At 38.1% G+C, this 17642-nt stretch overlaps 1 protein-coding gene across 1 annotated transcript in view; it reads left to right on the top strand.

The window, feature by feature from the left end:
- The window catches only part of b4galt2 (UDP-Gal:betaGlcNAc beta 1,4- galactosyltransferase, polypeptide 2), a 174696-nt gene that overhangs the window by 139260 nt on the left and 17794 nt on the right, over positions 1-17642 (top strand). Inside the window, exon 6 of the mRNA XM_044218874.1 lies at positions 1113-1235. Within this exon, the coding sequence (XP_044074809.1) occupies positions 1113-1235 (123 nt within the window). The remainder of the gene's footprint in view (positions 1-1112; positions 1236-17642) is intronic.

The following is a 17642-nucleotide window of genomic DNA, read 5'->3' as shown; positions in this document are numbered from 1 at the left end:
CCCAGTCATTTCATGTGTCTTGAGTGGATTATATATGGATATGGATTATCCACTTACTGTAGAAAGGCACCCATAAATTATCCACTTAAAAATGCATCCAAGACAAGACACATTAGGAAAAGATCTGATTGCCTAAAACACTTGAAGATGTTATTCAAATGTAAATTCTTCCATCTCTGCAAGCCACATATAAAAACCAAAACTCATCCTAATACATCACATTATGTGATGCTGCTGCCCATGATTCATGGGAACATGCACAGGGACAGTAGTCGCCTTTGCTGCACAGTAGCTTGCATCCACTAACTAATTAAATTAGTAATATTATTATTAACTATTATCTGAGTGGGTTGCCATGTTTATTTGATGTCATGTCATGAACTGGGGTTTGAGAAAACTGTATGAACACAGACTAAAAGGGACTTTTTGTTTAGTTTTTCCTACAAAAGTAAGGACAAGGCCATCCCAACTTCCTTCATAGGTTGCACTAGGTGTGTGTTAAATGTTCAAATTGCTCCATCTAGCATTTTTAAAAATCATTTTGTGTCTTTGTCAAATTATTAATGATGATACCTTCCTAAAAATGCTGTAAACAAATGAGGCCATGGTTAAACAGACGGTAGCTCATACCGGGGTTATTGTTGGTGTTGTTAAGTCCACATTTCCTGTAAACGCTATTGCTTCCTGTTGCAAAGATGACTTGACTAATTAGGATGTTAAAAGGGATTTTAAATTTTGGTTTTCACATTACCTGTAGAAAGCTTTAGCTCTGTTTGCACATAAAGGACAATGTACATATTTGTTACCAAAAAACTAATATCCCTTTGTGCCATTAAGAAATACAGCAAATTTTCTCTGAAATTCAATCCTTTCACACTGAAGTTAACATGCAGTGGACCTAAGAGTTGAAGCTAGCAATCTTCCTACTGTAGGAAGGGTCTTGTTTGTTTATGCAATTATAATTTATTTTGTAATACTATATTTATTTACAATGCTACATGTAGATAATTTGAAATCTAAGTTCTTGTCTCCTGTTTCCCTTATTACTTCTCCCCCCTTTCTTTTTCGCCTTCCCTCATCCATCCCATCTCTTCCTCTCTCCTCTTCTGCAGGCTGCCCTACGCAGGCTACTTTGGAGGAGTTTCAGGCCTCAGCAAAAAACAGTTTCTGAAGATCAACGGTTTCCCCAACGAGTACTGGGGCTGGGGAGGGGAGGACGACGACATCTACAACAGGTAACCATGGAAGGGTGTAGCTTGAGCTGCTGGTTCTGAATTCTTCACAAATAAAATGTGACATTATCCTGCCTAACTGATTTCTTTTTAATTTGCTATAAGGCAAGTAAAGTTTTAAACCCAAACTAGACTAAATGAAATTACTTGTCAAAATTAGCATTTTGAGTACAGCACACAGAAAAAAATAGTAAAATAGCATCTGTCAAGGTTATGCTCGGTAGTCTGTTTGGAATAAAATCCTTGTCAGACCACCAACTGCAACACATGCACACATACACACAGTCACACACATTCATGTGCACACAAATATGCACATTATTTCAGCCTCTACTGGAGATTGTAGCGGTAAAATGTGGTGAAATTAGGTCTCTCATCTGAAAGTGACACTGAAGTTCTTCATGGAGTGGATGATTTATTGTAATTGTTCAGAGAAGGAGAATGATTAGCAAATAAATTAACCTTTTGAAGCACTTCAGTCAGCTTTTAATGCCTTTTTAAAGTTCATTAATAACATTACTGTGGAAGTGAGCTGAAATCAAATCTGAGGGAAGAATATCTGTTTGACAGGAAGACAGAATGATGACTTAAGACTGCTTAAATATGTTGAACCACTTACAGAGCCATTAGTTTAATTTATGGTCTACTCAGATGGTTGTTTGGACTGAAAATTGTTTAATTACCTGGTGAACTGATGATCTGACAACTAAACAAATTATTTAGCATAGAAATAATGAAACTACCTTTGCATTGCATTAATCACAGCTGACATTTTCCACATATTCCCCGATAACTGATCCGTTACACATGTTACCTCTGTCGGTCACATCATCACACTGGAAATGTCCACTTCATATTGCTGAAATACACATTTAAGGCTGCATAAAGATTTTCACAATTGAAAAAATTGTCAGTTGCTGTGTCGACTTAGATTAAAAAGAAATAAGTCACATAAACAGATACATTCACATTCAGAGAATTGAGCTCAAGTACACTAATTAGGACAGTTCTTCACAGACAAAATACAACCTCCATCTTTATTGGATCTCTATTCTTTGTTTTTCTATCTGTTTTTCTTTTTCTCTGTCTGTGTCCTGCTGCCACTCTCACCCTGTGAAGCTTATCTTTCTCCTTTCAGTATAATACCATTATAAGAAAACTGAAAATAGAGCATTTGAAAATTGGTGTTTTTGAGAATGGACTGTGTCAGTCAACACAGTATTCAGGAGATTACAGTTGTTTGTCAGCGTCTGGCAAATGTGATAAAAGATCTATATGTGGTTTACTGAGTAGTCATGTTGTGTGTGTGTGTGTGTGTGTGTGTGTGTGTGTGTGTGTGTGTGTGTGTGTGTCTACAATTATGTGCCTAAGGATGACAGATAAAGTTAAACCTCTAACTTTTTTATTGGACGATAGCTGCAGTCGGCCATTAGGTGCTGCAGCTTTCCCTCAAGATATTTTCTGTACTCGAACTGAGTTATTTCAGCTGCTATGAAATGTGAAGCGACATGCGGGAATATCATTAACATCTCAGTTTTAAAAAAGCGTAAATCGTTAAGACATTGACTTCTGCAATTCAAATGTACCTGCATAGAGTCCATACATACACTCAAAAGGCTACTTTGATAATTTCATCAAAAATTTCATATTTCTTTGGATAAGGTTCAAAATGTAAACAAAATGACGTCCTGTTGAGATATTTCCAGCACAGCTACAAAATTGGGATATAATTTCCTCTGACTCAAAGAGTTTCTTTATAGCTTTTCCTGCCTTTGTAGTATTTGGTACTTAAAGTGAGATATGTAATGTAATTTTTGTTGAACAGTGGACACTCTGGCCATACGTGGCAGTATTGAATTTCCCTTCATTTTCCAAGATTGTCTGCGGTCAGTTGCTTTAATGATATCAGTGGGGCATCCTGGTGGCGTTGAGGTTTAAGATTCCATCCATATAATCGCTCCGTCTGTCTCTGGATTAAGTCCATCCAGGGACCTTTGTTGCATATCATCCCTCATCGCTCTCTCTCATTTTCTGTCAGCTCTTCGCTGTATACCAGATGTTTTCAAACTGTAATACACATATTTTTAGATTTTTTAGAAGGATATCATTATGTCTGATGTCCATTGCAAATAAACGTCTGTAATTCCGCTTAGAAATCATAGAAAAAGACACTCCTCACAACTCCAGAACCACAACATTTTTAAGTTTTCTTCAATATCAAAGTAAACCAGTGATTACTCTCTGTATATGCATGGGCTCATAGCAAACAGGAGCTTCTAATAGCTACTTCGGCATACTTTAATGGTGCCAATATGAAAAAATGTAAACAAATACAGGCTATAAAAAAACAGGGCTTAAGTTGTAGCCCACAGCGTACCTCACAGAATCCATGGCAACATTTTACTGTTTACATCCCCCAGAGCATCATGGCAACTGTAGTTCCATAACATCATTATCCCAGAAATAGAAGGGGGCTCACAGTGTGTCAGACATTGAAAACCCCTGCTGTATACTATACAATAAAGGCAAAACTTCCAGAAAAACAAATATGTCCCCTGGTGAGATACAGTGTGTTTTCTTCTTATTTTATTTTTGTGATACCATTAAAATTGTATCTGTTACATGCTAAAATGTAGTGTAACTGTAGCAAAAGTCTTAAAGTCAGCATATAATCTCAGCAGAGATATCTATATAAAGTTTGCCCAACTAAAGCTAGCTAACATTAGCCACCATAATCTACTGGTCATAACAGACCAAGTAAGGCTGTAGCTGGAAAAGCCCTCAGTGTATTATATTGAGAAAATGTGCCTTTATTTCTTAAGAATTCGACTTTTCCTTTGTAAGAAGGAAACAAAGATCACACCTGTTCTGTCAAAATTCTCAGCTGTCATTGTGGGAAAAGGCATAAAATCACTAACCAAAGTAGAACTACAGTAGATGTTGCTGGTTGAGGGAAAGTGAGTCCACCAAAAAAGTTTTATTTTTCAACCAACATCTGCAAACATACTTGGGTGCAACAAAGGTGAACAGCTGTGCTGTATGTTTACAACATATTGAGAATACAGATGGACGGTGGTGAGAGAAGTGGGTTGTGCTGCAGGAGTCGGTTGAGAAGTTTCTTTGGACATTATGAGAGCCAATCCGCACCAGCCAACCCGCAAAAATATGCGTTAATCAACAACCCGACCTGACCCGCAAACCAACTTTATGCATTATAGCTGCAGTGCTCTCTAAGGTGCTGATGCTGGTGCTGGAAGCAGCTAAGGAGCAGTCCAGATCGCCCACAGTAGGCTGGTGGGAAGATCTAGGCTAAATAAACAGACAAATTGTTCCAAACGGTGTTCTTTATTGTTGAATAGCAGCAAAACAAGTAGCCTTACCTTTCATTAAAGACATGAACTCTCTCTCTCTCTCACACCAAATAAACAAAATTCTTATCAAAAGTCTTTTTTAGCTCAGTGTTTGGTTGCACTTTGTAGAAAAAGAATGGAGTCCACTGTTCCAGGATTTAACTTATTTCAACGCGCTTTGAGCACACGACCAGCTGAGCTGAAAGTGTGAGGTAATGATAGAAACAGGATGGACTGGACACTAACACAATAGTGAGGTTATAGGGCGTTTGTCTTCTTGTTTTTCTCTGTCTTTCTCTCCTTGTTGTTTATTACAAACCGACACGGTAAAAATCCCAAAGTTAATCTTATAATAAATTAATGAAAAAACCATTGGCAGAAACAAGCGAATAAAGCTGAGCATGAAGGTTTTGTCTTGCTTTTCTCTCAGGCTCATACCCCCTCCCACCATCCACCTTCGCTTTTCAGGCCTGGCTTGTTTTTAAGCCCTTCACGGAGCAATCAAAAGGGAAATGCCCTTGAAAACACACTTGGACAAGCTCTTGGAAGAAGATTGTGTGTGGACAGGGCTGTGTGTGGATGTAGCAAGCAAAATAGTCTCCTACTCACTTTTCTCATGTAAAATCTTGTAATTGAATTTTTGTAGATTTTTACTATCGGATGGATTGCCATGCAATTTGGTACCGATATTCATGGTCCCCAGAGGATGAATCCTAATGACTTTGGTGATCCCCTTTCTTATAGCGCCACCATGAGGTTGACATTTGTGGTTTTGAGTAAAATGTCTCAACAACTATCGGGTGGATTATCTTCAAATTCAGTACACACATTCATGTCCCCCTCAGGATGAATTGTAATCACTTTGGTAATCATCTGACTTTTCATCTAGTGCCATCATCAGGTCAAAATATTAATTTATCCAATACTTTGGTTTATGACCAAATCTGCAATACCTCAACTGTACTTTAGTGTTAATTTGCAAATGCTTGCATGCTGACACGCTAAACTAAGATGGTGAACCTGTTAAACATTGGCTGCTAAACATCAGCATTATTATTGTGAGCATGTTTGCATGCTGACGTTAGCATTTAGTTCAAAGCAACACTGTGCAGAACACACAGGTAGGGCTGTAATCATGGTCCTGTAGAGGCACATGTTCCCTACAGGGATCAATAGAGAAAAGCTTATTATTAGTTTCTTTTTGAAATTTAAGCATCATTTTTATGAGGTCTGATGCTGACAAACTGTAGTAGCGTGCAGTGGGGAGAGTGGAGTCTCCAGCTGAACTAACAGGCTAGCCGGCTCAGTACTCAGTAAAACAACTAGAAGAGGGTGCAGGGATGGAGAGATAAAAGAACAGTGGTATTATAGATCAGAGTGTGTGGCGTCCGTGAAATCTGCCCCTTGTTTTTTCTCTGTCGTTAAAAGGTAGCAGAGTTCAGTGTAAGCAGCCAACGTGTCCATCAGCCTGGTGTCCAGTCGAAGTGTCCTTGACTGGACACTGAACCTCCATCTGCTCGTTCTTTGAAAGCTGCTCTGGAAAAAGGAGCATCAACTACATATCTAAATGGCTTATTTACACTGTACTTCAGCATCCCTCCCTCACTCTATTTTTCATCTATTCTGCCCCTATAACTTTCCATGTCTCCTTTCCTATCTCCCTCTCTTGCTTCCCTCCAGCGATTTCCTTTTTTATGCTGGTTGTGATGCCACAGACCATGGCACGGCCACTGCCTGAAATGGGTCCTGCTAGTGTAAAGCCAGCCCAGGGGAACTAGCTGTCCCTGCTGCTCAGTGTGGCCCGAGCCCGTGGTGGAGAGGACACATGCCACTTACACAACTGCCAGTGCCGCTTGCCCCCTCCCACCCCCTGTCTAAAAGGTTGGTGGATATTACAGAGAGAGGACAGGTTTTCTTTCTCACCATGCTCTCACCCTCTCTGAACATGCAGCAGAAGCCTTGGGCAAAGACTGTACCTGTCCCAAGGGCTTCCATGGCAGACCAGCCTTCAACACACACACGCTCTCTTTTTTCAGTGCTTCCTCTCTTTCTTCCTTGCCCTTTCCCCTTCCTCCCTCTAAACCTCCCAGCAGTGGCTTTCAAGAGAGCCTGAGCCAGCATCATGTACACATGCAGCCATAGCAGCACAAGGACTGCACGTGTTTTGTGTGAAGCCTTGACAATGGTGTAAGAGTCAGGATATTTTGGGCTTAACACTTTGAGAATGCCAAGCCTTTGATAAGTTCAATCACACTTGCAGGTTATGGAAGTCTCCACCCTCGGGTCAGGTCAGCAAACACTGTCGAGGGTTTTAAATCTGTTATTTTTCTTTTTTATTGATGTTCTCACTTGCTTTGATTAATCCTTGGGTTCTTGTTTGTCTTTGTTTCACAAAACGTTTTCTTTTCTCAGTATGTTTTGTTTCTCTTTTCATTTCATTTAGAACTGTGAAGCACTTTGTAAGGTTTTGAAAATGGTTATATGGTTAAAGTAATGATACTACGAATACTTGTTTTGAGTATCGTTACTAGCATCACATCTCACATCACTCTTTTTTGAACTTTTTTCAAACAGCATTTTTTGTTATTTGCTATTAAAAACTGTCTTGTGTTAACCTTATGTGAATTAGTAATAAACAGAAAATAGTATAAAGAGTTCACACAGTAGTAATAAAAATGTATTCAGAAGTCTGTTAATGATGCATTAAACTCATAAAACACTGTAGTAAATCAGCTGCTTTTGATAATAAAAAGTATTGATATTACTTTGGTATCAAATCGGAACAAATTTCTTAATTCCGAAACCGACAAGGATACCCACTTGACCCCACAATTGGCTCCAGTTTGCAGAGGTGAGAATGTAGTCGCTCTTTTTTTTTTCATTCTTCACACAACTACTTCTGCCACTTGTCGTGTGTACAACCAAGTACAACAGTATGAATGCCTTCGAGGATCATCTGTCCGAAAGTGTGCGTTATTATCCCAATTTGTATCATTCATCGCGTCTTGCCTCTCTCTATAACTGCAGGCTTTTCGCCCAACCTTTGATTGTGGCCATTCAGAACAGCTATGAACACTTTTGTCTTTAAACGTGGTCATACTACGTGTCATCCAGCCTAGTTGGTTTTAAGCTTACTGAGACCGTAGGAGTATCCAAGAGTTGTGACTGACTACAATGACAAAGTCTGCAGGAATACAGATTGTTTTCCTGAATGACCCCATCATTTAATGAATGTCACTTGCTGCAATGGCAGAAGGGACAAAACTCCTTCTGAAGCGAGCTCTCCTCCATTTTAAGGTTCTGCATCTCCATCCAGATGGCAGTCATTTCCTTTTTTTTCCCATGCCTCAAAATTGATGAATAAAAAGCCACTCTCAGGTCAGTCTCTATTTTGATGAATACAAATCTACTCTCTGGTCTGTCTCAGTTGAACTTATATTTAATATATTTATTTAGTACTGGTGCCAGGACACAAACAATACAGTATATTGTCAGCTTGATTACAAATATTCCACTCCCCTACATATACCCACAGAACAAGTCATAAAGTAGGGCGTGTACAGCTCCTCTTAGCTATCATGTCTTCGTCCCTAATCAACAAAATCCGGTCAGCACCAGTTTCCAACAAAGCATTCATCAAGAAATTTAGACACCCCACGGTCTTCTAATCTTTAAGACTAAACAGTCTGAACCTCTTCTCACGTCAGAGAGTGCATAAAGGTTGCATTGACCCTTTTGAGTTATTCAACAGATGATTTAACTGTGATTTATCATTTCACATACACATTTCAGCAACTTCTGTAATTTTCTATCACAGAAACGTGCTCCCTGGACAAATGAAAGCAAGCATTCACAAGGCTTGGCAGGGAGAACAAACAAGCCCCCCCCCCCGGGGTAAACAGAGAACAAGCAGGCACATTTTCCTTCTGATATGAAACTTTCAATATGACAGTCACAGAACAGAAGTCAACATGACACAGTAGAGAGCACCTCCTTGATATTGGAGGAGAATCAATGTGAAGGTGAGGACGAGGTGACGGAGGGAAGCAGCAGCAGCAAACAGAAAGAGCAGTGTGAATGTGCAGCAGAGATGAGTGTGAGGCAGGTCAGCTGAGTGGTTGGTGTACATCATTGATCAGTTGATATTTTAATGTGCCTGAATGTGTGTCCTGTGTGATCGTCTGCACATTCCATGAGCTTAAAAAGAGGTTGTAATGGATAACAAAAGTTGTCTTGTCTTTGGTTGGCTCTTGCCGTCAGACATGTTACTTAAAGGCTGTTGAAGCATGAAGGTGGTGCTCCTCACTGCTTCACCATTGTTTTCAGTAGGCGATTTGTACATTTTTTACAGGGGGGATGGGGGTTTCCTGGTTTGTTTTGTTCACCCGTGACAAGCGAACCGACTCATGACACCCTGACTGCTACTAGGATATGGCGAGGGGGGATGGCAGATTAACAAGGGGGATGCATTTTGGTAATTTTGGGGGATATCATCCCCCCTGAAATTGCCTACTGATTGTTTTGAAATCTTAGCGTTTCGTGCAAAGGTTCAGAGGCAGCAGGTCTGTGCCTATTTGAAGTCCCAATCCCCAAGACCACTGACCAAGTCAAAAACCGATCCTCTCAGGAAGATCTAAAAAATTCAATGCTTTCAGATTCTGAAAACGTGTGCATGCCTTTGTTACGAGCAGACTAGATTACCGTAACGCCCTTTTTACTGGTTTTCCTGTGAAAGCTATTCACCAGCTCCAGTTGATTCAAAATGCAGCCATCAGCATCTTGACTAGCACCAAAATTTAAAATTTGATCATATCACTGTGATGCTCAGACATCCTTACTGGCTACCTGTTTATTACAGAATTTATTTTAAGATTTTGATCCTGGTATGTAAAGGACTTATTGATCTGGTCCCAGAATATATTTCTGACATGCTTCCAGTTTATCAACCCAGCAGATCCCTCAGGTCACATGACAGACATTTTTGTTTAGTTTAGCTTTTAATTTGTTGTGTACAAATGTCTGTGTATGCATGTTGTCTGCCTGTATCTATGTTATAACCAGTGTAAAATATACAAGGGACCCCCTAATTAACACCTCAGATCCCTCGAAGACTTCAAAATGTAATTTTGGGGGGGTGGTCTCAGCATTAAGCTACTTAATTTTTATTTATCTATTGTGAAATGTATTTTCATGTTTCAATCTTGAAAGGTGAGGAGCAACTCATAAAATATGACTGACAGTGAATATATACTGGTGCTGCTCTAGCTTCTGGATGCATACTGGGGCCACTTATAATTAAATTCATTATTAATGAATTACTCAAACAATAAAGTTAATACAGGCAAAATAATGCATTCTGAACTCTGAGGTTCTGCTCTTCTTGTCCATATTTGAAAAGCCTCATTTATATCTTATATCCTTAGAATACAGATCTGAGGCTCTGTGGGACCCTTACATTTCTATTGCAACAGTATGTAACCTATCCAGTGATCCGACATGTGTGCTTTTTTTGCATGTGACCTCCCCAGTAAAGGCTCGATCTTTTTCGAGTTTTAAAACTGGAATACATACAGCTCGCCCTTTCTCAGAAGCAAGTGCAGGGAGTAAGGAAGGAAGACAGAGGGAGGAACTCCACATGCAAGGAAGCAGTGGAGCAGAAACTGACCAAATCTCATCTTACTCACCTTTTTTATTTGCAGAAAAATTCGCCTGCCTTTGTATACAGGCACGAATCTTTAGGAGAGAAAGAAATAGACATAATTTGCATTTTGTGCAAAACTTGTAAATCGTATTGACAAAACCTTTGCGTTATCACAAGAAATATTTTATAATAATATATATATATTATATAATAATAATATAATAATATATTTTATATTTATATTATAAGATTTCCAGCCTGAATCCTTCAGAATTAAAGTACATTTATTTATATAGCACTTCTCAAGAGCCACAAAATTTTAATTTTCCATTTTTTCCGTGACACTCAGCATGACTTTCAAACTAATGAAAGTGGAGATGATGATTTAACACACTGTGTCACTGTGTGTCACCTTTAAAAAGCAGCGCAAAACCCACCCGTTTAGACTTGTTGTTGTTGAACTTTTACGACAGATACTTCCAGCAAACAAAACATGCAAAAGGCCATTTGAAAGTTTCTCACTCATGCAGCACCCAGCTGTGTTCCTGCTGAGATAAAAATCATTTCTCTTTCTCCTGTTCACACCTTACTTTTTATTACTTTCTCTCTACCCTGCATCTTCCAGCACTCCACACGCCACCATCATCACCACCCACTCCTCCTCCTCCTCTTCCTCTCCCATCTAATTTCTGCAGGCGGAGGGAACTGAGGCAGGACATCAGACTTAGCTTCCAATTCTCCTCCACTCCATTGCTCTAATGCAATTAACTCCACTGGTGGGAATAGAACGGGGGAGCTGGAGAAACCCCTGACACACACACACACACACACACAGTCCTCCTCTGCCTCAGGCTGCAAATTAAACTTTCATGGTAGATCATATTAGCGGGCAGATATTTTTCTAAGGAGAGAGAAGTGCTGGACGGTCCACTCTACTTCACCAACTTAGGAGCTTTTCAAACAGACAAGATGCCTCTGTTCGTTAAGTTGACAGTGATGTTTAATGGATTCACACCACCACTAACAATGTCAATGATTAATAGTATCAAAAACAGGGTTTGCTTTCATGAAAATCTTAAGGATTTTAACTGTAACCATTCTGGTGAGAAAAACGCCCCAATTTTTTAAAATATACTGTATGTAATTTGAAAGCTGAAAATTGTCACTTAAACACACTTTCAATGACAATACTATAGCCTATCGCCTACTCTTAGTGATGTTTACTACTTTCTGTGAGATCCTGAACAAAAGCAAGTGCTGTGGGTGACTCACTTTCTTCCAATAAATAACTGTTTAGCAATGTTTTTTGACTGACCTATTGCTTCAATAGAAAGCAACACAACAAACGGTGTACATTAGTGCCCAGCAGGTCCATCTTTTTCTTGGTCTGTGGTCTTGTCCTATACTGTATTTAGTACATTGTGCATGTTAGGATCAGTCTCTCTGATATATTACTATGAGAAATATATACAAACAGGACTATCATGAACTATTTTTGCTCATGTAGCCATTTTGTTTTTTTCTCTTTTTTGGTTTTCCTAATTTATGCACTTTAAAGTGGCCTTCTGAGAGATCCTGTTTATTTTGAAAGTTTTTAGATGATGACATGACTCACAGCCTGTTTATACCCCAAAACCTCATCTATTAAAGTTAAGCATTAAAAATATTAAATGAAGCATGTTTTTGCAATTGCATGAATTTGTCTCCCTTCAAATTAACTTAGATGAACTGATTTTGTTGGATTATTTAAGAGAAATTTGTTTCATTTCCAAACTAAGCAGGGTTTTGTACCAACAACAACCTTGAGGGATTTTTTGTCCAATTAGGGGTAGAAAGAGTTCAATTTGATGAGTCGCAAAGTGACTCATCAAGTCAATCATTTTTAAATAAATACTCTTTGTTTCTTTAATCAATGTCGTCAAGCCAAAAGCAATTGCATAATTACAGAATATTTTTTCAGTGAACCTTCCGATGTGTTGCTCCCTCAGAGAAATAAGAAATAAATAAAATAATAAATAAATACTTTCGTACATATACACATACATGTATATAAATACAGCTATGAATAGATACAGCAAGCTCAGTCTACTGATTTAGTCGGAGAATGCTCCTCATTTCACTTTCATTTAACATAGTTCAACAATTGCATCTATCTTTTTCATATAAACGTTTAGCTCTTGGTTTATATGTTATTTTATTATTTCTCTCCATTATGTTGCAGCCACTTCTTAGTAATTTCAAGGCAGTTACTCTTACTATTCTGTAGATATCATCATCCCTTTTGTCCACTATTTCTCTCAGAAATGTCTCCAAAAGTACAAAATTAAGGTTAAAACAGAACAAAAATTGAATTGACTTTAACGCTGGAGGATATGACTAAGAGTGGCACGAGTTTCTCCGCAGAGCTACAAGACATTAATTGTACAGAGGTCTTGAAATGATGTCTGTCTCATATAATCTGTAGCTTTACCAGATAACAATATGAAGGTGAAATTTGTGGGATTCCTTTGCCACTTCCAGATTAACATTTACTCAACTGATGTGAAAATATCACAAATAATCTAGTAATAATCTATAATTATCTGGCATAAAATCGGATAAATTTAAATCTAAATTTAATCTACCTTCAGTTTTTCTGATATTTAGACCATGGTTTGTTTCACAACCATGGTCTTTTATGATAGGATTTCTATTTCAGGTTTCTTTGATACTTTTGTCTACTTTGTGAAAATATTTATTTATTTCTTACTTTCTAATATATCTTACTTTCAGACATTGAATGCCTGTCTCCATCTTAATCAAGGTTGGTAGACTTGTAAACACCAGGGACAATGATGGCAATAAATCCAGGATTATATCGTTCCATCTCAGACAAAGCCTGATGTGTTGTATTTTATAAATATATTAGAATGAAGAGAGAAATGGCTGATGGTCATCAGAGGTCTGTACATCGGACAAAAGCTTGCATCTTTTGCTGAAGTTAAAGTTAAATGTCATCTGTTACTTACAGATAAGAAACGTTAAAGACATATTACCCTAATTTTCCAAATTTACTAATGTACAATACATTTATTAAGTATTACGTTGTTATTAAATACAGCCAACCACCAGTTTCGAGAAAGTTAATATCTCAATTTGTGTCCTTTTCCTCAGCTTGTTCCATAACAAATGAAGAACTGGAAATGTGTCTGCTTTTAAACAGTGGCAGGATGAAATGTCTTCATCACTACACTTGTTGAAAATTTGTTGTACTTATAGAACTGGCTCTGGTGAAAAGTTTAACAAGATTTGGGGACCATTTTTAAGTGGTCTGGATAAGGACTTTGACTCTAAACCATCACAAACTTTCCTGTATCTTACGTGATTCTGTAAAGATTGTGAATATCACAGGCAAAAGCATAACTTTGAATGCTATCTGGCTAATCTTTTACCTGTTTTTTGTCTTTTTTGTTTGTCTTTTTGTTTGTTTATTATTTTTTGACTGAGTGGGTAGGAAGGTAGGTTGTTGGGTTTAAAAAAAAAGTTTTTCAAAATATTTACACACAGTGCATTAAACAAGATCTTTCCACCTGCCCAGCCCAAAAAGAAAAAACTAAAAAACAAGCAAAAGAAAAGCCAGACAGTGGTCTTAATTTGTGCATTTGCCTTTGATATTCACAATCTTTACAGAATAAGGTAAGATACAAAAAAGGCTGTGATCTTCCTTGCCGTCCAAGTCCTTATCCAGACCATTTAAAAATGATCCCCAAAGCCACTAGAGCCAGTTCTATCATAACAAAAGTGTAGTGAGGAAGTCATTTCATCAGGTATGAAATGAGGAAGTAAAGAATATCAAAAAATCAGAGGTGGTTGCTTTCTTCTTGCTTTGGCACAACTATCTAATACTGACCTCCGTTTTTATTATCCTACTGCTCCCAGTCATTTTTACCTGACTCTCAAAAAAAAAAAAAAGTCAGAAAATGCTTAAAGGTCCCGCACAGTGGGGAATTTTACAGCAGCCACCCACCTGCTGTGTTTCGGTGGAGGTGGCTGTCGAATGAGTTGGCGCTAGATTATATACATCACACAGGGGACGCTGAAGCTTTCCATCCTGCAGCTCCACTGTATCCTCAGTCCTGTCCCTTACATAATATTCACACTATGCTGTCACGCAATGTTAGTGCCTACTGCCTGTCAGAGCAGTGAAAAATAATGACTGCACTGATGTGTTGCTGGAGTGTGTGTTTGTGTGTGTGTGAGAGTGTGTGTGTGTGTTGGTGCTCCAGCTGAAGTTTTGTTTTGGTCCAAGGACACAATTCTGTGCTGTCTACAAGAATGAAGAGACGCCAGTTGATTAGTTACTACACAGTTCATTACAACACACACATATGTATACACAAAAACACACAACCAACAACAAGGTCACAGCCGAAGTGGATGTTTCTTTTAGACATTTTTTGCACACAATGTCCCTCCGAAACTAAATGAACCCTATTGGACATAACAACCCTGAGCTTAATTAAACAATGTGTGAATGTATTCGCCTGAGGAGCGTGCGTATGTGTGGAATAATTACAGCTTCTTTTTTTGCCTTGTGTGCATGCGTTCCTTTTGTGAACAAGAATCTTGGACTAGCATTTAATCATCATGCAAAGTTTCAAATTGACAGATGATGAGTTGGAAAGCCAGCCCACCCTCAGAGAGAGTTTATGAAGCTTTCAAAGAGGATTTTTGAAAGCAGGCAGGGAAGTTAACAGGCAGTGACACAATGACATAGCAAAAGATACAGATTTCAAAGTAGCTCTGATAATATTTTACACAAGCAAACACACTCTGATCAATTTATGTTTGAGAAGCCAGAAAACTGCTTCCACTTTCTCTGAAGAGTGTTTACTTCATTGCCAACTTTTGACAACACTTGGGATGATTAAAGTGTTACAATCTAGTTGACCATCACCTCAGAAGTTTTAACATCTACACAGGGCTACACAGGCTTGAAACTGCTTCTAATCATTTCACCACACAAACAAATTATTAATTTGGTGAATCTTGTTTGCTTAAAAAAAAAGAATATATATATATATTTGTGTGTGTGTGTGTGTGTGTGTTGGACTTGGGTGGTTTAAACCTGCATTAATGTATTGTTTTGTCCACTTGGGGCAGCGCACCAAGCTGTAAACACTGCATTAACATATCACCTTATAAAGTTGCTAACGTGCACGTAGCATATTTACACAACCAGCAGATACGGCGCAACATTAGCATTCATTTGGAGTGTTTGTGGCCACCTGATGAATGTAAGTCCAATATTCATGCTCCATTTAGCTCTGTTTTGGTCTCCACCAACTCCTGAAGGAAATATCTGGCTCTTTAGCTGCTAAATGCTCCACTTTGTTCACCAGCTAGTTACTAACTTTGTCTGTATGCCTCTTGGTGCTGGAAAGGTAGTGTACAGTCTGCTGCTGCTCCAAACAAGGTTGATGAGACTGGTTAGACTGAACCATAACAGTGAAGTTGTGGTCCAAAAACCAAAACGATGAACTGAAAGACGTTAAAATTCTCTGTAGTGTTGAGGGGATTCATTTAATAATTCTCTCTGGGTTTCTGACTATGAGCCATGTGATCCATCAGTAATAATATTATAAAATATTACTTAGAGCAGCTTTAAATTGTGATAATTCAAAGAGTACTTTAGAGAAGAGAACTTTAAAGCACAAACTAAACACTTGGAAGTGCTTGTGCATTCACACCTTTTTCAAGCTGTCAGACACCACAAATTATGTCATCTATACACTGACTTATAATTTTCCTCACCTTCTGCACACTTCACATTTGCTTATTGAGTGATATATTTGATTTTAATACTGTACATCAGTAAAGTGGCTATACATTAGCCCCTGCAAAGTCAACCATAAACAAGACCACATGCACAAAAGTTAAGATGTTTTGTCCTGTTAAAGTTACACTCACTGTCACCTCTGTAATGGTTTCATGTCGCTGCTTGGCACTAATGTTTGGGGAAATTTCCCTATTTCTCCAAATGTTAATTTTTTTCAATTGCTGAAATGTAAAATGTATGAGACACTGAAAACTTAATTTATGTTGCAGGTTATACAAAACTGTTTAACAAATCATCATTGTTTCCTGGAAACCACAACCATCTCTTTCATAACTATAGTATTTAATGTTGATTAGGCCACTTTTTGTTGATGTTCACAAGTCCAATGGTGGAATGTAACTAAGTACATTTACTCAAGACTGCACTTAAGTCCAGTTTTAAGGTAATTGTATTTTACTTGAGTATTTCCAGTATTTGCCACTTTATACATATACTCCACTATATTTCAGAGGGAAATATTGTACTTGTTACTCTATCTGACAGATATAGTTAGTTTTCAGATTAAAATTTTAACACATATTAAAATGTTACAAATATGATGAGATTATAAAATATGATGCATTGTTAAAGATTAAACCAGTGTTTCCCAACCTTTTTGGGTTATGACCCTTTACAAAAAGCTGTCTCCAGTTAGGGTCCCTTGTCACGTTTCAGAAGTCTCTGAGTTGTTAGCTTTTCCACCAAAGAGACATTTCTCCTCTAAACTTCTCAGATGGTTTCAGTTAATTTAATTATTTGAGGCCGAAGGAGGTAAAACTCTCCAATATTTCACAAAAAAGCAAAGATTAGAAAAAGTCAGAAAAATCTATCCAAATTTATGTAGCAGAACTTCTTTGTTGTTTTTTCTTCTTTTCTACCACATCAGTCATCTCACGACCCCTCAGATTTATCTTGTGGCCCTTTGGAGGGGGCCCGACTCCTAGATTGACAACCACTGACACAATTAAAACCAGCTCCACCTCTACCAGCTACAACAGTAAAATACTGTTTATACATTGGTGCATCAGTACTAATAATGTAATATATAATAATGTATGTAGGACTTTTACTTGTAATGGAGTATTTTTGCAAAGTGGTACTTGAACTTAAGTAAGAGATCTGAGCACTTCTTCTTCCACCGCTGCACAAGTCTCATCAAAAGTCAAAACACAGCCAACTACAAACTGTTCTTTACGGCAAACAACAAACAAATTGTTGATTTGCTCTAAAATATCTTTCATGAATTAATTCTCAAAATATAAAATTAACATATTGTGATTCATACTGAATCAGACAAAGAAGGAGGGATTCACATTTCAAGCTGATATCACCACAGTCGAGCCTTACACTCTCTGCAGGGCAATGGACACAAAGGATATTATTTTAAAGACGTAGAACTGTGCATAATGTATAACTAAGCTCACTGCACTGAAAAACTTAGGAAGAGCAGGAGTGGGCTGTCTTGCTCACTCTCTCACTCTCACTTTATTTGCACCATAATAAATCTCTAAATTATGCAAATGCATGCATGCTCATATGTGCACGCACAGACACACTGACAA

Source organism: Siniperca chuatsi, linkage group LG13, assembly GCF_020085105.1.
Source record: "Siniperca chuatsi isolate FFG_IHB_CAS linkage group LG13, ASM2008510v1, whole genome shotgun sequence".
Lineage (NCBI taxonomy): Eukaryota > Metazoa > Chordata > Actinopteri > Centrarchiformes > Sinipercidae > Siniperca > Siniperca chuatsi.
The sequence above is the reverse complement of the archived record's forward strand: the minus strand, read 5'-3'. Positions and strand labels throughout refer to the sequence as shown.